Below are 26,745 nucleotides of genomic sequence, written 5' to 3'. Positions count from 1 at the left end.
TTTCATCTTCCACTCCAGTGTAATTTGGTACTGTAATGCTCCCCTATTATAATCCCAGCAGAACAGCAAACATGTGAACACGGAAATAGGTTACATGCCTCTTGGTCGTTCACTGTTAAACTGTTCCACCCCATTTTTATTACAAACTTCAATCCTCTCACATTTTAGTCCTCTTTTTTGCAAGTTTGGAATTCCTCAGGGACCTATTTCCTCTTCTGTATGTAGCTTTGCAGGTGTCCTTGATTCAGGATTGTAGGATAGAGTTCCATTTTTTTGCTGTTTGTATCCAGCTAGTTTTACTAGAAGGCACAGGTCAGCTGTCCTCAATTACAATATTAAATGTAGTGCCAAAGCCTAAACTAGTGATTTAGGGGGTACAGTGTTCCAACCAGTTGAGTATGGATATACAGATTGCTTTATGTTCAGTTGTCAGCCTGCTAGTGGGTCTGAGATCTTATTCCCAGCCCTTCCTTAGTGAACATTGAACAGAAGTATTTGCAAAGCAATTTTACTTTTTTCTCACCAGCCTCTACATCCTCCCCTTCACCATGGAGTCAGACCATGGCACTTTTCACTTCTTCCTCTCACTAACATATATTTAAAAAAAAAAAAAGTCCCCCTGTTTTACCATTTTCAGCTATTTTTTTTTCCATTTTCATCTTTGCTTGCCTGACGTTTCCCAGTTTTTCCTGCCATCGCCAGATACGCCTTCCTCTTTTTGTGGTCTCCTGCAGTTTATGAATGCTCACCTTTTTTCCTCAGTGTTCTCCTTTCCTCTTACTTTTATTTCCTACCCTAGCATAAGGTTTCATTGCTTTCAGTTTTACTTTTGGATTTTTCCATGCAGCTAATTACTCCTTAACATACTTCCCCACCTGAACCTCGTTTTCCTGATGTCTAGGACCCAGGCCTTTGAATGAACTATCTCCACCTGTGCTCTAATACTGTATCACACCATCCAGTGATCTCCAGATGCCAGATGATCACCCACTGTGACATCAGAGGCACGCTCCTCATTTGTAAGCACCAAGTAGGAACTATGGAAAGATATGATAGAGACATTTAAATATCTCCAAGGTATAAATGCACAGGAGGAGAGTCTCTTTCGATTGAAAGGAAGTTTTGGAACAAGGGAACATATCATGAAGGTGGAAGGGGACAAACTCAGGAATAACCTGAGGAAATATTTCTTTGCAGAAAGTGGTGGACATGTGGAATGGCTTTTCAGCAGAGGTGGAATCTGAAAATGAGTACAGAGTATTGGAGAGGCAGGGGTTGTAGAGCTTGCAGTTGGTGTGGATGGATAGGCAAGATAGGTCTCTGTTTGTTGTCATTTTCTCCATTTTGTTCTTGTCTTTGTAAGCTTCATTTCTAGTCTTGTTCTTGGTTTCTTTCTTTGTGGTCCCGGGTCCACTTCTCAGAGTCAGTGGGGTTGTGGCACAATAAGACAACAAACGGGAGAGGCTTGGAAAAGGGTATTTTATATAGAAAATAAACATATTTACAAATGCACAGCACTTAGAACAGGAAGTTTGTTACAGAGCTGCTTCTGGGTATGTATGTGTGTTTAAGTGAATGTGTGTCTATCTTTCCCTCGGTGGCTGAGGAGGGGTGGGTATGTGTAATGAATGTCTGGAAGTATGAATGTAGGTGGGTGTCCCTCTCCTGTGTTTGTGTCCAAATGTGTGTATATATGAAGGGGTATGTGTGTGTGTCCCCCTACTGTCTGTGTTTGTCCCTCTTTGGGTTTATTTACCTGAATTATCTCATTTCCAGCACCTTCTTGTGTCATAATTTGGTTTGTTTGATCATCTTATGATTACCAAGGAGGTATGTATTCCTTTGAAGGCCCATTTCCCAAAGATAGCCTGTCTGGTGTAATTCCTGTTCTTTCTTCTGTTTTTCATTTTGGTATGTAAAACCTTTGCTTTCTACCCATAGCCCGTTAATATTCTGGTTTCACCGACATGCAGCTCAATTAATGAAATCACTGATGCCTGAGACCTGTGTTTTACTCTTTTGTAATAATGTAGTTTATTAGTCATACTTGTTCAAAATGTTGCTCAATACCCCATTGTTTTTCCAAATGAGAGCTAGCATACTAAAACCTGAAGATATTTTTTCTACAAATACACTATACTGGGGGTTTTCAGTGCAGAAAGCTCTCTAAGTGCAGGCACTATGATCGACTGCTATCCCTACCCCCAGGGAGGACAGCATTTACCAAGTAGAGTATCTCATTGGGTTGTGGATTCTAAAAGTTTTGTGAAGAGGTTAACTGACCATCTTTTTTTTGTTTGTTTTGTTTTGTTTTGTTTCCCCACCTAGGTTGATCAAGACAAATCTTGAATTGTCTGAATCATGTACATGGTTCCCTGAATCTCACGTGATCTATCCAACCAACCTCAAGACTCCTGTGGCTCCAGTCCAGAATGGAATTGCTCATCTGATGAACAACTCCAAGACAGATGAGAGGGAAGTGTTCTTGGCTTCGTACAACAGACGGGAAGAGAATGAGGAAGACAATGTGTGGATAGCCAAGTCCTCAGCAGGTGCCAAAGGTCAGTCTTTTTTTTTTTTATTCCACTCCATTTATTCAATGGGTAAATAAGGATTTGTTGGGTTTACTTTGGGGCTGATTTTATAACAAGATGCCTATGTGAGAAGATAAAAAAAAGTGCCTAATTTTAAGCATATTTTATAAAAGCAACATGTAGACATCTGTGTGCCTCTTTATAAAATATTTTTGCAGAATCAGTCCAATAGCATGCAGGTGCTTACACGCAGATTTACACCTGCTACAAAAATGGTGTAAAAGGGTGTTACATGAAGATAACGTGACAGAAGTTGATATTAAATTGAATGACTTCCCTGATGCAGCAGAAGCAAAACGTATTGCTATGTTGGAAAACTGTTCTCTGTGTTGCTGAGAAGCTGTTAAACTATATAGAGTGTGTTTGTTTGTCCGTGTCCGAACTCTCCGGCCCCCGAAGAGCTACAGCCACCAAACCCGGCATGCAGACTCTATCTGCCGTTGCTGAGGTTATTATGTAGTTTGAAGTGATTTTATTCACAGGGGCACTCGGGAGGGGGAGCAATATCTCCATCCATTAAATGAGTAGGCTGCAGGTCAGAAAGTTTTTTTTTCTTGCTATTGGTAAGCAACAAACTGTTTGGTATAGGGTGAGGGCTCAGAGACTGTTGGAGAGAAACACGAAAAGCAGCTGTGCAGTTGTCCCTCTCTCATTCTCTAATACCATCTTCCCTAACAATTTCAGTACAAGGGAGGTTCAGAGACTGGTGGGAGAAAGTATTGAGGTCAGACTGGGAAGTGTCTGTGTGTGCATGAATTCACTACCTCGCCAGGGGAACGCTCCTCGAAAAGGACAGGATGCTGAATTTCAATATGTCCTTGAAAAGAAGGCTGTGTTTTATCAGGAAAACGGTGAAAGCCAAGCAGCAGGCACTTGCTAGATTGAAAGAAACAACTAATCAAAAAAATCAACCTAAGCAAATTGATTGGAAAAGAAAAGTTAGTGCTAGGTAGGGATCTAGTTTCCACATTTTCTGATTTAAGGGAGTATTAAACTGTGTCAGTGTCACCCTTTCTCACACACCCCTCAGCAAAACACCCCAGTCACACTCAGCCATTCTCACACCCCACTCACACCCATTCTAATACAGCGCTCAGCAAAACATCCCATTCACACTCACCTGTTCTCGCACATCCCTCAGCAAAACGACCCCAATCACACACCCCAGAATAACACATCCCACTCACACTCACCCCTCAGTACCACACCCCCACTGACACTCACCTGTTCTCACACATATCAGAGTAGCACACCTCCACACATACTCACCCCTCAGCAGTACACATCCACTCACAAACCACAGAATAGCACACCCCTACTCACATTCATCCATTCTCACACACCCCTCAGCTAAACACCCCCTCTTACACAATCCTCAGCAAAACACTCACACTCACCCGTTCTCTCACACCGCTCAACAAAACACTCACACTCATACTCACCCATTTTCACACACTTCTCAGAAGAAACCCCCCACTCAAACCCTCTTCACCAGTACACCCCCATTCACACTCATTCATTCATTCTCTCTCTCTCACCCCTCAGCAGTACATCCCCACTCAAACATTCTCACCCCCTCTCAGTACAACACCCCCATTCACACCCATTCTCACACTTCCCTTCATCAGTACAACTCCTCAGTAGCACAACTTCACCCTCACTCAAACTCACCATTCTAACATAACGATTCACACTCAGCAGTACACCCCCACTCAACCATTTTCATACACCCCTCAACACTGTCAATGTTTAAGGCTCACGTAAAGTAGAATATATTTAAAGCAGACCCTAGTTTCTTGGCCAGTCATGGATCCAGATACTAAATAGTTTGTTTTATATCCAGGGTAGTTGAGACTACATTTAAAAATTGGTTCGCCAATCATACTTCTACGAAATCTAAATGCTCCAAAGCTATGTCATGGCACACGTTTAGCTCTTTAAAAACTCTAATGCCACACGTTATTGAAGCTACAATCTTGACAGGTTGTGCCAAAGGACAGAACATTTTTATACCTAAAATTCCTTTTATTTCATCTGATTATCAGATACAGTTCAAAAGACTGCACTCTCCAGTTCAACTAGCCTTTGCAATGTCGATAAATAAGGCTCAAGGTCAAACGTTAAAAGTCACAGGTGTCAACTTACAAAACCCATTTTTTTCACATCGCCAATTATGTCACCTGTTCACAAGTTGTCTCAAGTCTTTATACAAATTGAAAAACAAAAAAATGTTGTCTATCAAAATCTGGTTGAATGTTTAATATAATTTGTAGTAAGTTCTCATCTACTATAATAAAACTCACCCTCAACGTTCTGAAGACAACGTTCTGAAGTCACTCAGTCACTCCCTGAAGGGTTCATGGATTCATGGTGGTGAAGCCAGAACACTGATCATGTCTCTCTGCCCCGCCCTCGCATGACGGACCAATCAGAAAAAACACCCTCAACATTCTGAAACACAAAGGACCATCACAACACCGTTCCCAGGCAACACTAGGCAACGTAAGACGGACCAATCAGAGGAAACTACGTGACAATAAGGGAGGAGCATTCCCCAGCATAATGGCTCATTATCTGTGCAGCACGGAGAGCACAGAACCACCGCTGGAACGAGAGAAGAATATTCCTGCCGTGTGTATGTGCAAAAATAGACCGGGGGGGGGGGGGGGGGGAGAAATTTTTAAATGCCTAATGCCAGTACTGAAGAGTGCCAGAAGGCCTATAGCACAGACTATGTTTGGGATCGCTTGACATGGAGTCAGAGGAGCTGGAAAACAACGTGCCCGTCACCATCTGGGACGTGGGCGAACAGGACAAGCTGCGGCCCAGCTGGAAGGATTACCCGCGACCCAGCCAGCAGCAAACAGCGACCAAGGACAGCACAGCACATCCCCCAACCCCCAAGCAAAAAACAAAACAAAAAAAGACACACATCAACAACCTGCACACACACCGCACCCTCACACACTCACACACACACACAAAATAACTCTGTGACACATACACACACACACACACACAAAAAAAGCCACATGCTAGCACCCGTTTCATTGGTTTCGGAAACGGGCCTTTTTTACTAGTATTTAATATTTATCTACGCCTGTGTGTTCTATTTCTGTTTGTACAAATATCTATGTACATATATCTATACCTATTTTTTGTGATTCATTTCTCGCATTAAAGGCATCAAACAAAATGTAACAACCATCATAAATGAGTACAAATTAGATTATAGTGATAGGGTCATGTAGGGACTCTGGGAGAGCATGGAGGAGGATGGTGTCAGTAGGTCGTCGACCAGGCGGGATAGACGAAAGGAAATGAGAGAGTGGTCAGACCAAGGGACGGAGAGGAAACAAATTTAGAAACTGGTATCAGGGAGACCACCTGAGTCGGGATCAGATCGAGCATACGGCCAGCTTCACGGGTAAGGAAATGGGTCAGACCAATTATTGTCAAGGAATGTTTGGAACCAAGAGACCTGGGGGATGAAGGGTTATCAACATGGAGATTGAAGTCACCAACTGTAATTACCTTATTTTTCGGACTATAAGACGCACCGGACCATAAGACGCACCTAGGTTTTAGAGGAGGGAAATAGGAAAAAAAATTTTTTCCTTTTTCCCTCCTCTAAAACCTAGGTGCTCCGGTGCGTCTTGTCCGAATCCCTCCCTCCGAGTTCGGGATCGCCTTCCCCCCGGCCCTGTCACCACTTCTCCCTACTCACGTCACGCGATCTTCCCTGGTGGTCTAGTGACGTCGGGGCAGGAAAGAGCCCCCTCTTTCCTGCCCAGCGCGCTGCTCTCCATCCTCCTGTATGCAGCCTGACGGTCTCGGCAAGATTCAAAATGGCCGCCGAGACTTCAATTCTCGGCGGCCATTTTGAATCTCGCCGAGACCGTCAAGCTGCATACAGGAGGATGGAGAGCAGCGCGCTGGGCAGGAAAGAGGGGGCTCTTTCCTGCCCCGACGTCACTAGACCACCAGGGAAGATCGCGTGACGTGAGTAGGGAGAAGTGGTGACAGGGCCGGGGGGAGGGCGATCCCGAACTCGGAGGGTGGGCGGCCAGCCAGCCAGCCAAATCTACCTTCGGACTATAAGACGCACCCCCCATTTTCCTCCCAAATTTTGGGGGAAAAAAGTGCGTCTTATAGTCCGAAAAATACGGTAAGTTATTTATTTATAAGGATTTATCTACCGCCTTTTTGAAAGAATTCACTGAAAGTGGTGTACAGTAAGAATAAATCAAACATGGGCAATGGACAATTACAGCAGTAAAAATATTCAAATAATACAAGGTATGGTAGAGTATACTACTTAAATGTCAACACAATACGTAATAGAATAGGGTATAAGCAAAGATGGAACACATAGATAGGTAAGAGGAGTTAGAAAATAAGGAGGGGCATAATCGAATGGCGCCAGCCAGCCGCAAAAGGCGGTCCCAAACAGTATTATCAAAAAAGATGGCCGGCCATCTTTCATTTCGATAATACGGTTGTGGCCGGCCAAATGTTTGAGATGTCCGGCATCGGTTTTCACCGATAATGGAAACCGAGGCCGGCCATCTCAAACCCGGCCAAATCCAAGGCATTTGGTCGTGGGAGGAGCCAGCATTTTGTAGTGCTCTGGTCCCCCTGACATGCCAGGACACCAACCGGGCACCCTAGGGGGCACTTCTAAAAATTAAAAAAAATAATAATAATAAAAATAGCTCCCAGGTGCATACCTCCCTTACTTTGGGTGCTGAGCCCCCCAAATCCCCCCCCCAAAACCCGCTCCCCACAACTCTACACCATTACCATAGCCCTTATGGGTGAAGGGGGGCACCTACATGTGGGTACAGTGGGTTTTGGGGGGGGTTGGAGGGTTCAACACACTTGTGGTGGTAACAGGTAGGGGGAGGGATGGACCTGGGTCCGCCTGGCTGAAGTGCACTGCACCAACTAAACCTGCTCCAGGGACCTGCATACTGCTGTCATGGAGCTGGGTATGACATTAGAGGCTGGCAAAAAAATGTTTTTTATTTTTTGGGTGGGAGGGGGTTGGTGACCACTGGGGGCGTAAGGGGAGGTCATCCCCCATTCGCTCCGGTGGTCATCTGGTCAGTTGGGGCACCTTTTCGAGGCTTGGTCGTGAAAAAAAAGGGACCAAGTAAAGTTGGCCAAATGCTGATCAGGGCCGGCTTTCTTTTTCCCATTATCGGGTGAAGCTGGCCATCTCTTAAGCACGCCCCCGTGCCGCCTTCTGTACCCTGCCAACATGCCCCCTTGAAGTTTGGCCGGCTCTGCGATGGACTGCAGTTGAGGCCGGCCAAAATCGGCTTTCGATTATGCCGATTTCACCGGACTTGAGAGATGGCCGGCCATCTCACAATTTGTGTCGGAATATGGCTCGCCTTCTCTTTCGAAAATAAGCTGGAAGGTGACTAAAGAAAGGTGTGCACGAGGTCAGAGAGATGATTAAATATTATCACAGGTAGAGTAGGGGTGGATAAACATGTTCTGCTGAAGTATGTGCAGCCTGTGTCACTCCTTGTGTGAGTGAGACTAACAAGTTAGTTACTTCTTCCATTAAAGGCCTGGTTGAAGAGCCAGTCTTTCACCTGCTTCCTGAAGTAGAGATAATCTTGTGTTGTGGAGCCTTTCAGGCTGTGCGTTCCAGAGTATGGGGGCTACTCTTGAGAAAGCTTGCTCATCGGTATCACATTGTGTAATGTCTTTTGGAGAGAGTGTAGTTAGTGACGGTCCTTGAGAGGACCTTAGTTTCTTTGGAGGTGTGTCAAGGATTATCCTATTCTTCAAGTACTCGGGGCCATTTCCTTGAAGATCAGACATAGTTTTAAATTTAGCCCTGTATTGTACTGGTAGCCAATGAAGTTTTTGCAAAAATGGTATGATGTGGTCACGTCACTTGCAACCATCTATTAGTCTTGCTGCAGCATTCTGAATCAATTGGAGCTGGTACAGGCCCTTTGTAGTCAGACCGTTGTAGAGTGCATTACAGTAATCCAGTCTTGACGTTATCATGGCATGCACAACTTGGATAAGATTTACCTTCTTGATGTAAGGAGAGGCAGCGCAGCTGTTGCAGATAGTAGCATCAGCTCTTAAAGATTGCTGGTATTTGGGAATAAGTGTTGAATCTAACTGTATTTCAAGATTCTTGATTTGTGATTTGAGGGGGAGTTCATACTTCCCAAAAGAGATTTTGATTTCAGGTATGTATCAACTTGTATTAGGGACCCAGAGAAGTTTGGTTTTACTTGGGTTCAGGCAAAATTTGTTGTGTTTAGCCCATTGTTGAATTGATAAGTACATAAGTAATGCCATACTGGGAAAAGACCAAGGGTCCATCGAGCCCAGCATCCTGTCCACGACAGCGGCCAATCCAGGCCAAGGGCACCTGGCAAGCTTCCCAAACGTACAAACATTCTATACATGTTATTCCTGGAATTTTGGAGTTTTCCAAGTCCGTTTAGTAGCGGTTTATGGACTTGTCCTTTAGGAAACCGTCCAACCCCTTTTTAAACTCTGCTAAGCTAACCGCCTTCACCACTTTCTCCGGCAACGAATTCCAGAGTTTAATTACACGTTGGGTGAAGAAAAATTTTCTCCAATTTGTTTTAAATTTACTACACTAGTTTCATCGCATGCCCCCTAGTCCTAGTATTTTTGGAAAGCGTGAACAGACGCTTCACATCCACCTGTTCCACTCCACTCATTATTTTATATACCTCTATCATGTCTCCCCTTAGCCGTCTCTTCTCCAAGCTGTATAGCCCTAGCCTCCTTAGTCTTTCTTCATAGGGAAGTCGTCCCATCCCCGCTATCATTTTAGTCGCCCTTCGCTGCACCTTTTCCAATTCTACTATATCTTTCTTGAGATGCGGTGACCAGAATTGAACACAATACTCAAGGTGCGGTCGCACCATGGAGCGATACAACGGCATTATAACATCCTCGCACCTGTTTTCCATACCTTTCCTGATAATACCCAACATTCTATTCGCTTTCTTAGCCGCAGCAGCACACTGAGCAGAAGGTTTCAGCGTGTTATCGACGACGACACCCAGATCCCTTTCTTGGTCCGTAACTCCTAACGTGGAACCTTGCATGACGTAGCTATAATTCGGGTTCTTTTTTCCCACATGCATCACCTTGCACTTGCTCACATTAAACATCATCTGCCATTTAGCCGCCCAGTCTCCCAGTCTCGTAAGGTCCTCTTGTAATTTTTCACAATCCTGTCGTGATTTAACGACTTTGAATAACTTTGTGTCATCAGCAAATTTAATTACCTTACTAGTTACTCCCATCTCTAAATCATTTATAAATATATTAAAAAGCAGCGGTCCTAGCACGGACCCCTGAGGAACCCCACTAACTACCCTTCTCCATTGTGAATAATGCCCATTTAACCCCACTCTCTGTTTCCTATCCTTCAACCAGTTTTTAATCCACAATAGGACATTTCCTCCTATCCCATGACCCTCCAATTTCCTCTGTAGCCTTTCATGAGGTACCTTGTCAATTTATTCGGGGCTGTAGGTAAGTCAGGTTCAGTGGGTATGAGTAGCTGCACATCATCCGCATAGATGTAAAACTGCATGTTCATTGACCAAATTGGCTCAGCTAGTGGCTTGAGGTAGATATTGAGCAGAATAGGTTACAGTGTCAATCCTTGTGATACCCCACAGGTCAGTGCCCATGGTGGCGATGAGTTGCTGCCAGACATTATGGATTGTTGCCTGTCTGATAGGATCTGAACCAAGCTGTCAGTCGTGTTAGCATGATATCATGATCCACAGTGTCAAAAGCTGCTGAGAAATCTAGCAGTACTAACACCGAGGTGAATACCCTGTCTCGGTTTCTGTGAAGATCATCTAGTAGGGATACGAGGACCTTTTCTGTTCCATAACCAGGTCTGTAAACAGATTGACAAGGATCTAGCCAGTTTTTCTCTTCTAGCCAATCACTTAGTTGAACGTAGACTGTTTGTTCTATATGTTTCCCTAGAAATGGGATGTTGGATACTGGCGGGTAACTTTCAAGTTTGTTCTGATCAAGGTTGTTTTTCTTTAGGAAAGGGTGAACCACTGCCCTTTTTGATGTTGGTAGTTGTCCATTAGAAAGAGAGGTGTTCACAATTTTTGTGGTGCCTTCTATGAGGCCCATACTTGCCTGCTGCACTATCCTTGATGGGCAGGGGTCGAGGGAGCAGGTAGTTGGTCAAAGGTCTCTTATGATTTTGTCAAGGCTCTCCTCTGTCATTGGGTTAAAAGTGTCCTATCTGTCTCTGTCAGGAGGAGGTGAGTTTGTGCACTCCTGGTTAACTGATTGGAGACTGAGTAGGATTGCCTGTAAATCCTGGTGGAGACTTTTAATTTTGTTGGCAAAGTATGCAGCAAAATCATACTGGTTCTGTTGTGGGGGTTGCAGTAGGCTGCTTGAGCAACTGCTTGGTTGAATTAGCAGCCTATTCAATGCATTGAGAGAAATGTTGTTTTTTGGTTGCTGTTAAGGCTTGGCGGTACTTTGTCGTGTGCTTCCTACAGTTTAGCGGTGGCATCAGCTAGTGTAAATTTAGTGTGATATCAGCTAGTGATTGCAAAAGAGTGTCCCAGTTAGATTTGGGGAGTCCCAGTGGGGTGTAGTAAATTAGAATTGTGAGCTTAAGTGGGTCTACAAGTTGGACTACCAGCAGATCAGTATAAGAGAAACTGTCTACTGGATTCTGAAAGCACGAATAGGAGGAAGGGAAACATAATGCCACTCCACTGCCCTTTTTAGATGACCTAGCAACATGCAGGGCAGAAAAGAGGGGGGAGACTTTGATAAAGGTAGACTTCTTCCCCATCATAGGGCCATGTCTCCGTGAGATACAGTAAGTCAAGACAGGATGTGGTCTTGCAGTAGAGCGGAAATAGCAACAATTAAGGAGGCCTAATGAGAGCAGTACAGTGTTGTGCAGAGAGCTAGAAGAGCTTTCCATTGAGGAGCCTTCTGTTTCGGCATCAGGAGTTCCATCTTCGTGGATCATGAGTGGGCTTAGAGGTCCTGCTAAGGCCTTCCCAATGCATCCTTACATTCAAGATCTGATTACAGCAGAATAGGTCTCACCGGTGCGAGGCTGAGAGTGGAAAGAGCCATTGCTCACCAACCTGTTAGTTCCGGAGGGGAGAGAGAAATTGGAGCTTCCAGGTTAGACTCCCTTGTTATGGCAGTGACTAAGAAGAGAAGAGAGAATTTTCCTAAATGACCTACAGGATAGGAAGCTTGAAAGGTTGCTGAAACAAGCCTTTGAAGTAGCCTCTGTGGTCCTTCAAGTGGCAGTGTGCAGCTTGTTCATGGCTAGAGCATGCCTGAAGTGGCATCATCAGTCTTCAACACAAGATGGGCACCATAATGCCTATCTGGAAGTGAGATCCGCCTACTTGGTGGATGCTATTTATGACATGTTACTGCAGGCCATAACCAATTTGTTTTTGGCTGTCACGGCATGTCGGCAACTCTGGTTGCAGCATTGGAGTGCGGATGCAGGGTCAGTCATGTCTAGTTAAATTGCGCTTTTCAGGGAAATGGTTGTTTGGATAAGATCTCAGTAACTTGGTGAAAGAACTGGGGGAAACTAAGCCACAGTGGATGCCAGATTATACACCAGAAGCCTCTGGTCGTCCATCTTTGGGGGCTCTCATCTTGATTTCGTGACGGCATACTGTTCGGGCCTGGTTATCAGCAATATGGTCAAGTCCTGCTTTGAGGCATGCCAATCTTCCTTTCGTGCGGGCTCAGTCAGCTTGGGTACCCAGTACCACCTGAACTCCGCAGTGATGCGAGGCTAATCCACTCATCTCTTCCTCCAGTGGGAGGATGTCTTTGGGAGTTTCAGGAGTTGTGGGCCAAAGCCATGTCATACTTGGGTTCTAGATATTCTTACAGAAGGATACAAGTTGGGAGTTCTTCCGCCTGGCCGCTTCTCTCTTCTTGAAGTCCCCTTGTTGAAAGGGAACCAAGGTGGTCAAGGTTCAGGCCATTGTAGGTTCCTTGCTGGCACTCCAGACCATTGTTCCAGTTCTCCAGGCTGAACAGAGACAAGGCAGATATTCCGTCTGCTTCACTGTCCCAAAGATGGAAGGCACCTTTTGTCTGGTCTTAGATCTCAAAGGTCTAAGCCATTGCCTCTGAGTGTCCTGCTTGCGCATGGAAATGCTAAGAGCTCTCCTAGCCTCAGTTCAAGCAAGAGAATCTCTCACTGCCCTTGATATCATGGAAGCGTACTTCCATATACCCATATGACAGCCACATCAGAGGTTTCTATATCTTGCGGTGCTAGGCCGTCACTTCACATTCAGGCTTTGCCCTTCAATCTTGCTATGGCACTAAGAACGTTAACCAAGGTAGTGGTGGCAGCCTTATTTTGGCGCCAGGGAATCTGTAGCGGCCATAATGTTAGCCAGCCTCCAGACCAGAGACTTGCTTTTTAATAATGAAGAACTGAATGGAGAGTTTTGCAGATCATGGCTGTCATATAATTATGAATACTAGAGACATGGTAAAAGGAAGAATTATTTTTATATCGGCATGGGTGAACTGCGCGACTGTTAGTGAAGTATACAGAAGACTGATGCACTGAGCATTGCAATGGCAATATTATAGGATTCTCTGAGGGGGACCTGCATATATGTGAAATAAATAACATATATTAAAGGGAAATTTGTATAGAATATATATAACTTGCTGTTCACCTTTGTCCCACAGTCTCTTAGCTTGTGTCAGGGTTGACTGAAAGTAACTTATTTCAAGGTTGTTAAGCTTCAAGTTTGCAAAAGGCAGAAATTACAACTTGGTGATAGTCAAATGACAGGATGTAACTGGCTGACCACAAAAAGCCAGGATATCAGGAAAATAGCCTGTGCGTTTTTCCTAGCAAAAAAGGTGTCGGTACTCAAGTGCTAGGCCACCCTTCAGGGGTGGGGTGATCATTCAGGGGCCCACCCCACAATAGCCAAGCCCCCTGGAACTGGTCACAGAATCTATGACAAGGCAGAATTGGTGTATAGAGCCTGAGCTCTTTCATTTAAAAACATGGGGACCACTGGTCAATTTTAGCAGACAGTGGAAAAGGTGCCATTACTCAGTACCCCCAAGTACCCCCTCAAAAAAAGCCCTGGGTCTATGTGACACAGGAATAAGGTGCAGGGTGGGATAGAATATTCTGGAATATGGGTGAAATTAGTGATCAGATGAGCAATGATTTGGTAGTAAGAGATAGATAAGCATATGAGAGGGTTGGGGCAGATAGAAAGATAGAAACCTATAAAAAAAGGAACTACTCTTAGTTCTGGGGAGTTTACCTTCTCTGGCTGAGTAGTTGACTAGGAAAGGTAGTCCTAACTTTCTTCTTTTATATTCCAGTAAGCTGCTTGCACTTTGCTTTTGCTTTGGTGATTGTCTCCTGTTTGAAGTAAAGAAAAAATAAAGAAAATTCTGCTGAAGTGACAGTCGGTTGTGTGAGAAGTTTTTGGGTAAGCCTTCCCCATCGCAGAGGTGAAGAGAGATGTGGGATGCCTCTCTAACGATTCCTCTTTTGTATTTCATATTTGCATTGAGCTTGCGATGCTGCGTAATTATTTGACTTTTTTTCACATCTGTGATAAACTTCTTTTTTTATTCTTTGAAGTAACATGTAAGATTTTTCATAGGTGTAGGGTACTGACTCACCAAGTCGGTGAGGGCGGATCACCAAGGGGTTGGTGGTTCGGTTCTGACCCTCACAAATCGGAGTTTACCCGTATCTCGAAGAGTGGCTCATTCGTGCTTCGTCCTATTTGGACAGCGTGACAGCAATGGATAAAGTTGTCCATCTTCTGCAGTCATTGGGTTTGGTGATCAATTTTGAGAAGAGCAGACTAACTCCATCACAGAAGCTGGAGCATCTGGGTGTTCTATTGAACACAGTAAGGGAGAGGATCTTCCTCTCAGAACGCAAGAGGTCGAAGCTGGTTCAACAGATTTGTCTTCTCCTTAGTCAAGACAGGCTCAGGGTCTGCAGCTATGTCCAGGTATTAGGGTCAGTGACAGCAGCGATGGAAGTGGTGCTATGGACAAAGGCTCATATGCACCCATTACAGGAGTCTATTCTCAGCTGCTGGTCTCCAGTGTTACGGAAGTACAACCTTCATCTTCCTTGGATGCTGGCTGCAGGCCAATTATGCAGTGGTGGTGGTTGCCCAGAAATTTGACTGTTGGACGCTCCCTTTCCGATAACACAATGGGAAGTGGTGACATCAGATGCCAGCAGGTTGGATTGGGGAGCTCATTACAAGTTCCATCTGGCACAGAGCATGGAGTCTCAGTGGTCAATAAATAGCTTGGAGCTCAGGGCAGTGTGGAATGCCTTACACAACTGTGCTTCCTTTCAGGCAGGGACCCCAGTCCAAGTTTTCTCCAACAATGTTAATGCGATGGCTTATTAACAAGCAGGTGGAACCTGCAGCCATCCAGTGGCAGTGGAAGTGGTTTCCCTTATGAGTTGGGCAGAGAAAAATCTTCTCTGCTGTTTGGCAGCTCACATTGCTGGGTCCTTGAATGTGGAGGTGGACTTTCTTAGCAGGAACTTCTTGGATCTGGGAGAATGGCAACTATTCAGCCAGGGTTTTCAGCTGATAGTAGACCGATGGGGTTCTCCACTTCTAGAGGGCAACCGAAAGGAATGCTGTTGTGCCTAAGTTCTTCAGCCATCAGGGGGAAAAACGGTCTCAATGGAGATCGATTCCCTACTGTAGCCCTGGCCAGAAACTCATCTATTGTATGTCTTCCCTGCTTGGCCCATGGTAGGCTGTGTGTTGAAAAGGATCATATTGCACCAGGATAGAGTAATTCTCATAGCCCAGATTGCCTGTGGAGGCCATGGTATGTGGACCTGCTACAACTCCTTGACGGGGGTCATCTCTGTCTTCCACAGGTACACGGCCTACTGAAGCAAGGTCCGGTGCTCTTTGAGGATCCATGCCCATTTGGGCCTTACATTGGCCATTGAAAGGACTCAGTTGAGATGAAAACGTTATTCTAATTCGATCATTGCTACCTTGCTTTAGGCTCGGAAACGCTGTACATCCATGGTGTATGTGAGGGTATGGAGGATGTTAGGGCTGGTGTTCTAAATGTGGACTTTCTCCCTTTTCTGCTCAGAGTGTGCGTATCCTGGTGTTTCTCTAGGTAGGACTTCAGAAAGGATTGGCATTAGGTTCTTTAAAACGTCAGGTTGTGGCTTTGGCCTGTTTCAGGGGCCGACTACATAAGTCTTCTCTTGCTGCTCACCTATGTCCAATTCTTGTGGGGAGCAGGCCATTTGCGGCCTTCCTTTTGTGTACTGTGTTGAGAGTGGAACCTTAATTTAGTACTTTAAGCTCTTCAGAAGCCTCCTTTTGAGCTAATTCGGAAGGCCTCCTTGAAAGATCTTATGCTAAAGACAGAATTCTTAGTGGCTGTTGAATCAGCATGTAGGGTTTCAGACTCTCTTGTTGGGATCTTTTTCTCCGTTTTTCAGAGGCGGGGGTCTCCCTGTGCACTGTTCTTCCTTTCTTCCGAGTGATATAAGTATTTCATCTTTACCAATCTGTGGAGCTTCTGTCCTTTTGCAGATATGACAAAGAGGCTCAGTATTCTTCCTTGAAGCTTCTCAATGTGCGTAGGGTCCCCATTAGCTATCTGGAAGTTACGAATGACTTTTGCAAATCTATCAGACTGTGCTTTTTGGTAGGCAGAGGCTTGGCCTCATGGCTTCTAAACCCACAATTGCTAGATGACAGAAGGAGACTATTGCGTCAGCTTATTTGCTTTAAGGGAAGCAGACTCCTCAGGCCTTGCAGGCTCATTCTACCAGGAGTACAGCGACCTCCTGGACAGAGACTACCTTATTGCCTCCGGCGGATATTTGCAAAGCGGCAACATGGTTGATGCTGTATATCTTTGCCAAGCACAACAGGGTGGACATTGCGACGTGCTTGGAAGCCAGTTTTGAGGCTTCGATCCTCAGGGCGGCAGCACCAGGTTTCCACCCACTCTAGGGATTGCTTTTAAACATCCCACAGGTTCTGGAATAGTGGTAAGCTACATAATGGAAGGAGAAATTAGATCTTTCCTGATAATTTTCTTTCTATTAGCTCTTCCCTTAGTCCTTCCCATTTATTCCAGAGATCCACATGAGGTTCCTGAAATGTTTAGTTGGTGCAAAATAGGTCCAGCATCTTCTTGGAGTGGAGGAGTAGCCTAGTGGTTAGTGCAGTGGACTTTGATTCTGGGGAACTGAGTTCGATTCCCACTGCAGCTCCTTGTGACTCAGGGCAAGTCACTTAATCCTCCATTGCCCCTGGTACAAAATAACTACCTAAATATATGTAAACCGCTTTGAATGTAGTTGCAAAAACCTCAGGCAGTATATCAAGTCCCCTTTCCCTTTCCCCCTTCTTCTACGTTCTCCTTCTCCAATCCATCAGTTTCGTAGGGATAAAAAAGCAGCATAAAGGAATGGAGTTACTGTCAGTCTATGCCAGACACTCCCACTCCTGACATCACTTCCTGTTTCTGAAGAATAGACTTTATGCTGCCGGGAAGTGCGGGTTGGGCCATCCACAAAAGTTTGCCCAGGGCCCTATGGGTAGTTAATGCAGCCCTGCTGACACTACTCTGACTGTTACCTGCATTGTTTTTTGGAGGGAGAGGAGCACATGTTGACGTGGTAGTTTTCCTCCTACTCTTTTATCTTCCAGATCAACAGGAAACAGGGCTGAGATCTGGTGCCATGAACCTTCATTGACAACTGCCTGGTGTTTATGTATTTATTTTTTGTGTGGAGGGGCATTTCATATCACCTCAGCATGCCTAGTCTGGTCATAGCAGGGTCAGGGGCCATGCACCACAGCTCTTTCTGGAACACTGCAGGACTGGGCCCTGAATCTGGTCACTAGATGTCCAACTTAAGCTGTGAGCCCTAGGGGCTCTGATTGCTGCCTCCATATCATCTCTGGTGATGTGGGGAGCAGAAGACCCAGTAGGGGATGGAACTGGGGATCTCGCACATATTGGTGCATGACACTTGTCACAAGGTTGGCTCCCCCTCCCCTGCATTTTTATTGGTGTGGAGGGGCTCTGCTGCCTGTAAATTGGCAGATACCAGTGGAGCTCTGGGATGGAATGCAGCACCATTTCTTGTAGTTTGTAACCCACAGAGGCATCACAGAAATAAGTGAAGTGGCACTGCAGGGTTAAGGAAGAGAGGCTTTGCTCTCACATACATTTTTATTTATTTATTTTATTTGTTACATTTGTATCCTACATTTTCCCACCTATTTGCAGGCTCAATGTTTCTGAAGGCTAGAAACAGAAACACTGTGTGAAGCAAATAATTTTGAACAATTGTGCTTGTGTGCCTGAGGCACTATGATGATTTGATAGATGGGTAATACCTGAGCAGACACATGGCAAGTCTTTGTTCTGCTAGTGTATACAGGAATCGCATAACATTTACAGTATTACAATGAAAAAGAAATTAGTTTGACATTGCTCGATTATGATGAGGTATTCATGGCTTCTTAAGCATTTTGGTCAATATTTTTAAATTCTGCTCTCAGTGTTTAAATAAAGCACATATATGCAGCAGCACTGAACATATGAATGGAGTGCTGAGCACCGCTTGGAGCTGTGACATTCAATAGTGATACGCATAACGAGCTGAATATCGTTACTCTCTAGATCAAGGTTCTCAGCCCAGTCCTCGGTACACACAAACAGGGTTTCAGAATATCCACAATGAATATGCATGAGATAAATTGGCATGCACTGTCCCCATTGTATGCAAATCTTTCTCATGTATATTCATTGTGGATGTCCTGAAACCCTGACTGGCTGGGTGTTCCCGAGGACTGGATTGAGTACCCCTGCTCTAGATACCTAAATGAAACATTCACTCTGCAACCCAGCACTTTCCAGATAGAACCACTGTAAATCATTGTGGACTACCGTGACACTATCCCCTGGATTCTATATATGGTGCCCAGATTTGCGCACCTAAATTTGGGTGTGCTTCTGAGTTGTGAGTGCAAATTAATTGATAATGTTGGCCATCAATAATTGGTTGTTAATTGGCGCCATTAGAATTTGCATGTGCATCTGGCTGCGTGCTTTTCTATAAGGCGTGTGCCTAACTCCCATCGCGCGTATCTCAAAAGGGGGCGTTCCAAAACATTGTGCACATAGTTACAGAATACTGACTCGGCACACTCAACTTGGGTGCCATAGTTTACATGTGGTTTCAGCAGGCATAAGTCTGGCGCTTAAAAGTTTGGGTGCAGGAATTAGCACTAAGCATGATTCTATAAAGGGCGTGTGCCCTTTATAGAATCGCATTCGGCGCCAATATTTTCCGGCGCTTATTTTTGAAAGCAATTTATAGAATCCAGCCCTATCTGTATAGTTTCACTATAAATCAATGGATCATTCCAGCTAAGGCACTTACCCAGATAATTGCCTTTGAAAATTGAGCCATTTATTGCATATTTAGTACTCTTTAATATTATACCCGGTGCTTGCTAACAGAATATTCAATATAAATCCACTTGTAGCAAGTAAAGTTCTCTGTAAAATATCTTTCAAGGTAACGCTGAGCAACCCGGTTTAAGCGGCAGTCATATCCTCTAGAACAGAGTATCTGAAGTCTTTTCCTCATTTAAAGTAAGATATTTAACGGAGAACTTTACTTGCTACAAGTGGATTTGTATTGAATATCTAGTACTCTGTAGTAATTGCCTGTGCTTGTTTTTTCCACCCATGTTAGGTGAAGGGATTCTCATTTCTTCAGATGCGAACCAGCTCCTGGAGTTTATAGATAACCAGGGCCAGGTGCATGTGATCCAGAAGTATCTGGAAGTCCCACTTCTGCTGGAGCCAGGCCACCGCAAGTTTGACATCAGGTGATGTATTCTGTCCTTTTCTGAAGGTCTGGGAGATGGCTTTTAAGAGAGAGTGTAATGTATATGGCTTCCTAACCTTCAGAGATAGTGATATACTAAAATCAGCAATGAGGTACTGATTAACGACATTCTTACTGGGAATAGATGTTCAGAAAACCTGTGACATGACTTGATAGGGCTTTACATATGTAACTGGAGTGGAGGAGTAGACTAGTGGTTAGAGCAGCTGGCTGTGATCAAAGAGGCCAGGATTTCAATCCCACAGCTGTTCTTTGTGGCCATGGGCAAGTCACAACCCTCCATTGCCTCAGGTACAAACTTAGATTGTAATACCTCTGGGGAGAGGGGAATATCTATTGCACCTGAATGTAATTCACTCTGAACTATCACTGGAAATGTGAGCTAAATTCTAAAAAAACAAGTACATGAAGAAAATTAACTTGGATTTCCTCTGGCGTCAGAAAAGACACCCCAACAGGGTTGCATTATTATATTTTATTATGTAATCTTGAGCCTATCGGTGCAACTTCCACACTTGTTGTTTTTTTTGTTTCATCAGCTGCTTCTGACCAATCGATATCCAGCTCAGAGAGGTCCTTTTCACCTGTTTGACATCATGTCTATCTTTTCCTTCCTGGACTTATTTTCTCTTCTGGTTTCCAGTTTATGGCTTGCCTTTGGTGTGTGCTGCGCATCCATCCTTTGTAGGTGCTCAAACCATCTGAGTTGCCATTATTAATTTGAGGTTGTTAAATTGTCTCTCTTATTGCTTTGGTTCTTTAGACCGCATGAGTCAAAGCTGTCTAGTGTGTTCTGGAAAGTTTTTGCTACTGGATAGGTTTGTACACTGTATTTATTTTTATTTTATTTTATCGGGATTTATTAACTGCCTTTATGAAGAGAGTCACCCAAGGCAGTGTACAGTTTAACATAAAACCTACAATTTTGTTAACAGCATAACAATAGTAAAATAACCAAGAATGAACATAAATACAATAAATGAAGTAACTTGATAAAAGTAGATATCTGAGTTGGTATCATAGTACTATTATACATTTGAATCGTTGTTACAGTTTTGAGCTTCTTACTGTTCCAGATCTTACCCAATCTGTTCATAACTGATGCCGTGTTACTATTTCTAATTTTCATTCCCTTTTCAGTGTTGTCTTCTGTTTCCAGACTTCCTAAATAGAATTCTTCTAGCTCAACTTCTTTTAATTTGATTGCTGTGTTATCTGCTACATTTATAGTCAAATTTTGCCTTTCTGCTAGATATTTTTAACCGAATCTGGTTACCAAAATGCATTATTCTATCTGTCTTGGTCTTCATTGCCTGAAGAAAACTCGCCAACAAGGCTACATCATCCACAAAATCCAAATCCTCCAACTGCATGTTTTCAATCCATGTGATTCCTATATATTTTGTTCCTCCTGTATTAACCAGTCCATGATTAAGCTGAATAATAATGGTGACAATACACAACTTTGCTTTACTCCAGTTACTAGTTTAAACCTATTTGTGTAACCATCTTCCACTCTGACACAGCATTCACTGTTCTCACACAGTCTTTCAATAACTCAAGTTCATCAGAGTGAACTGATGAACTTGTCAGATACTACATTTGATTTCATAATACTCCACAAACTATCTGTCGATGATGTTGAATGCTTTTTCAGAATCTACAAAATGTTATAACTATTGGGATTTTATATACTGAAGAACCTTCTGATGCTTCTTACTCTTCCTTCTCTCTTCTGTACCTCATTTTTTTCTGTTCTGTATGGAGTTCCTCCCATCCTTCTTTGCTTCTCATTGTTAGATGTTATAAACCTCTCTGATGGATTGTCCCTAGAGTGGTATATCAAGCTGTTTAATAAACTTAGAGACTAATATTCTATGCAGTGTGAAAATTTGGTCTATAAAGGATCTGTTGGGCCTGAGCCCTGCTTGTTCTTTTCAATAATAAGTTGTCCACTTGAGCCTTAGGTGGCTAAGAATCATTTTTTTAATATATATTTATTAGTATTATCCAATATTTTACAAGACAATCCTCTTGTTCAGGAAAAGTATCTGATAATCTACAAATTATGTAGAAATAATAAAACAAACTGGAAAAAAAAAAACAAAGTGAAGCTAAGTTTCACATTAACAGGAAAACTATACTCAAGTCCATACATGTGATCCAAGATTTCAGGAAAATACTGGAGACAAATTATCTAAAGGTTAATCAGAAAAAAGAAATTATACAAATACTGTTAAGTAGAGCAAACACTTATAATTAACGCTTATCCATTTTCACTGAGGTTATGAGTGAAGATACGTGAGACGGCTCTGTAAATACATATTTTTTTCTCCTTAAACCTTATTATACACTTGCAGGGGTATCTTAAAAAGAAGGTACCCCCCAAGTGTAAAACTTCAGGCCTAAGGAGCAGGAATTGTTTCCTTCGTCGACGTGTCTCCTTAGAGACATCAGGAAAAAGTAGAACTTTTAAACCCAAAAAGGGTTTATCTTTATTTCGGAAAAACAGACGAAAGATCCAATTCTTGTCTGGTAGTAGTGCAACTGTAGCCACCAATGTAGCTGCAGTTGCCAATTCGGAGTCAGAAGTCTCAAGCAAAAGAGAGACATTTATCGGAGCTTCGGGTTGAGAGGTTCCTTTCCCAGGAATATAGTAAACCATAGTCATTGGTGGTAAATTCTGTTCAGGAATTAATAAATTTTCACGCATATAGCATTTCAACATGTCCATAGGAGCAACATTTTGAAGTCTAGGAAAGTTGACAAATCTTAGGTTATGATTTTTAGTGTAATTATCAAAGGTTTCCATTTTGTCTCTAAGACTCGTCAAATCTTTCATCATAGTAGGTTGTACCGTTTCAAGCTTCATAATTCTCTGATCCAAGTTAACAAATTTCCCATTCAAATCTTTAATCTGTTCCTCTTGTACCACCAGATTACTTTCCAGAGATTTAATTTTAGGCTGGACATCATTTATCTGCTTAAGGAAAACTTGTCCTAGGTTGGAAACCAGGTCCCACAAAGCTTCTAATGTCACATCCTTTGGTCTAATCATAAATTCTTTAGGAAGTTCAAACCTTACAGGCAAGTCTCGGTCCTCACTCTGCCCCTCTGCTCCTCTCCCCTCAGTTTGCAACGTTTCCACGGGCAAACTGCTTTCCAGTCCCACCTCTGTAGTAAGGGAGGCTTCGATTCGACGATCTTCAGGGCTCCTGACCTCTGCGGGAGTGGACCCCGTCGAATCCAGGAAGAAAGAACTGGTGCCAATCGGCTGGGGAGGGGGAGTGCGTTCGGCGGGGCTGAGAGTAACTTCAAAGCCAGAGAGCGCCGAAGTCTCTGTTTCGCCGGCGTGCACCTCTGGAAGCAAACCGCCGTCACGGTCAACTCCCTGCGATCTCAAATATCGGTCCATCGGACCAGGTAATGAGGGAGTTAGCGGGGAAGCCCTACCCGCTAATCTCCCTCTTTGTTTCGGCATTTCTTTTTTTTTTTTTTTTTTTGGGAACGTGAGTCGCAGCAACCTAACAGCTTGCGGCCATCTTGGATCCCCCACCCATTATATTCTTATGGGTGTCTCCGGCTAAGAATCATTTGACTGTAAACTTTTTAAAGTACAGATAATAGAACAATTCCTCTTCAATTATGTCTCGTTTTTTTCTTCCAGATATCTGTTGCTTTTTCCCTTTTCTGTGCAACAGTACACAATTGTAGTAGGATCAAATCAAATGATAGAATGGCTTTCTTCAAGAGTTCTACACAGATTTTCCCTAATGTTTAGTTTTCCATTCCTTACTCCCTTAATAGCTTTGATTATCTCATCCATTGCAAATGGCTTGGTGTCTATCTGCAGGTGTGCTGATGTTTTAGCAATCAGCTGGTCTAATGCTGTTTCAGGCTTTGGGCACTTAAATATTTCTTTTAAAAAGTTGTTGTTTTTTTTTAAGTAGTCAGACCAATGATTCTTCTAGCCCAGTATCCTGTTTCCAACAGTGGCCAAGCCAGGTCACAAGTACCTGGCTGAAACCAAAATTGTGGCAACATTCCATGCTACCAATCCCAGGGCAAGCATTTGCTTCCCCTTGTCTGTCTGAATAGCAGACTATGCACTTTTCCTCCCAAACCTTTTTTAAACCCAGATACTCTAATCACTGTTATCGCATCCGCCGGCAAAGAGTTCCTACTACTACTACTACTAACTAGCATTTCTAAAGCGCTACTAGGGTTACGCAGCGCTGTACAATTTAAACATAGAAGGACGGTCCCGGCTCAAAGAGCTTACAATCTAAAAGACAAGAGAACAATCTAAAGACAAGTGAACAATCTAGAGGACGAGTGAGCAGTTAATCTAATAGAGGGGATAGATTGGGGCATTCTGTCTATCTAGAGCGGTTAGGCGCCGAAGGCAGCATAGAAGAGGTGAGTTTTAAGCAGAGATTTGAAGATGGGTAGGGAGGGGGCATGGCGTATGGGTAAAGGAAGATTGTTCCAGGCATAGGGTGAAGCAAGGCAGAATGAGCGGAGCCTGGAGTTGGCAGTGGTGGAGAAGGGTACTGAGAGAAGGGCTTTCTCCTGTGAGCGGAGGTTACGAGCGGGAACATAGGGGGAGATGAGGGTGGAGAGGTAGTGAGGAGCCGCAGACTGAGTGCACTTGTAGGTGAGGAGGAGGAGCTTGAATTGTATGCGATATCTGATTGGAAGCCAATGAAGTGATTTGAGGAGAGGGGTGATATGAGTATATCGGTTTTGGCGGAATATAAGACGTGCAGCAGCGTACTGAACTGATTGAAGGGGGAATAGATGGTTGAGTGGGAGGCCGGTGAGGAGTAAGTTGCAGTAATCAAGGCGAGAGGTAATGAGAGCGTGGACGAGAGTTCTGGTGGTGTGCTCAGAGAGGAAAGGGCGAATTTTGCTGATGTTGAAGAGGAAGAAGCGACAGGTCTTGGCAGTCTGTTGGATATGCGCAGAGAAGGAGAGGGAGGAGTCGAAGATGACTCCGAGGTTGCGGGCAGATGGGACGGGGAGGATGAGGGTGTTATCAACAGAGATAGAGAGTGGAGGAAGAGGAGAAGTGGGTTTGGGAGGAAAGACGAGGAGCTCGGTCTTGGACATGTTCAGCTTCAGATGGCGGTTGGACATCCATGCCGCGATGTCGGATAAACAGGCCGATACCTTGGCCTGGGTCACCGCAGTGATGTCAGGTGTGGAGAGGTATAGCTGAGTGTCATCAGCATAAAGATGATACTGGAAACCATGAGACGAGATCAGCGAGCCCAGGGAAGAGGTGTAGATTGAGAAGAGAAGGGGTCCAAGGACAGATCCCTGGGGAACTCCAACAGATAGTGGGATGGGAGTGGAGGAAGATCCATGGGAGTGTACCCTGAAGGTGCGGTGGGAGAGATAAGAGGAGAACCAGGAGAGGACAGGGCCTTGGAATCCAAAAGAGGATAGCGTGGCAAGAAGTAAATCATGGTTGACAGTGTCAAACGCGGCGGAAAGATCGAGGAGGATGAGGATGGAGTAATGACCTCTAGATTTGGCCAGGAGCAGGTCATTGCAAACTTTAGAGAGTGCTGTTTCTGTTGAGTGCAGAGGGCGAAAACCGGATTGAAGTGGATCGAGGATGTCATGAGAGGAGAGAAAGTCAAGGCAGCGGCTGTGAACGGCGCGCTCAAGTAATTTGGAAAGGAAGGGTAGAAGAGAGATGGGGCGGTAGTTAGAGGGGCAGGTAGGGTCAAGTGAAGGTTTTTTTAGGAGAGGTGTGACAACAGCGTGTTTGAAGGTGTCAGAGACAGTTCCAGAGCTTAACTATTCATTGAGTGAAAAAAATATTTCCTCCTATTTGTTTTAATGTTTTAAAAGTATTTCCATGTAACTTCCTCGAGTGTCCCCTAGTCTTTGTACTTTTGTAATGAGTAAAAAAATCAGTAAACTTCTACTCATTCTACAGCAGTCAGAATTTTGTAGGCCTCAATTATATCTCCCCTCATCCGTCTCTTTTCCAAGCTGAAAAGCCCTAACCTCTTTAGCTTTTCCTCGTACGAGAGGAATTCCATATCTTTCTTGACATATGGCACCAGAACTGAACGCAATACTGAAGGTGCGGTTGCACCATGGAGCGATACAGAGTCATTATAGTATTTTCAGTCTTATTCACCATCCCTTTCCTAATAATTCCTAGCATCCGGTTTGATTTTTTGGCCGCTGCCACACATTGAACAGAAGATTTCAGCGTATTATCTACAGTGACACTTAGATCTTTTTCTTGAGTGCTGACCCCCCCCCCCCCCCCCCCCCCCCACACACACACACACACACACCCTCAAGGTGGACCGTAGCATCAGGTAACTATAATTTGAATTATTCTTTCCAATATGCATCACGTTACATTTGTCCACATTAAATTTCCTCTGCCATTTGGATGCCCAGTCTTCCTGCAATATTTCACAATCCATACATGTTTTCACAACCTTGAATAGTTTTGTGTCGTGTGCAAATTTAAGTACCTCGCTCATCGTTTCAGTTTCCATATCATTTATAAATATGTTAAATAGCACCAGTCCCTGCGGCACTCCACTGTTCACCCTCCTCCATTGAAAGAAATGACCATTTAACCCTACCCTCTGTTTTCTGTCCAATAACCAATTCCTAATCCACACCAGAACCTTGCCTCCTATCCCATGACTCTGATAAAAGTTTCTCATGAGAGACTCCTGAGAAAGTTACAAACGCTTTCTAAAAATCTAGACACACTAGATCAACTGGCTCACCTTTATCCACATGTTTATTCACATCTTCAATGAAATGAAGCAGATTGGCGAGGCAAGACTTTCCAAGGCTGAACCCATGCTGACTCTGTCCCATTAAGCCATGTTTGTCTATGTGTTCCATAATTTAATTTTTATAACAGTTTCTACTATTTTGCCTGGCACTTTTTATTTTTCAACTGTGATGACTTTGCTGCCTTTCATCTTCAACAGGTTGTGTGTTTTTTCTTCTGATCCTGTTAACTGATTGATTGTGATGCAGTGTTTTCAACTCTTTTTTATTTTTTTTTTTTTTGTGCTGCTGCCACTGCTGTTTGAGCATTTTCTTTAGCCTCTCAGCTCATCTTGCATCTCTTTTCACTTCTCGATCTAGCTGACTATTGCTGTAGTA

General features: G+C 43.9%; 1 protein-coding gene across 1 annotated transcript in view; it reads left to right on the top strand.

Annotated features, from left to right (window-relative positions):
- Positions 1-26,745, top strand: part of TTL (tubulin tyrosine ligase) — a 98,434-nt gene that overhangs the window by 28,704 nt on the left and 42,985 nt on the right. The window contains exons 3-4 of the mRNA XM_030198111.1: positions 2,329-2,561; positions 19,432-19,567. Coding sequence (XP_030053971.1) covers positions 2,329-2,561; positions 19,432-19,567 — 369 coding nt within the window. The remainder of the gene's footprint in view (positions 1-2,328; positions 2,562-19,431; positions 19,568-26,745) is intronic.

Source organism: Microcaecilia unicolor, chromosome 3 (genome assembly GCF_901765095.1).
Source record: "Microcaecilia unicolor chromosome 3, aMicUni1.1, whole genome shotgun sequence".
Taxonomy (NCBI): Eukaryota; Metazoa; Chordata; class Amphibia; order Gymnophiona; family Siphonopidae; genus Microcaecilia; species Microcaecilia unicolor.
This window is presented reverse-complemented; position numbering and strand designations above follow the sequence as displayed.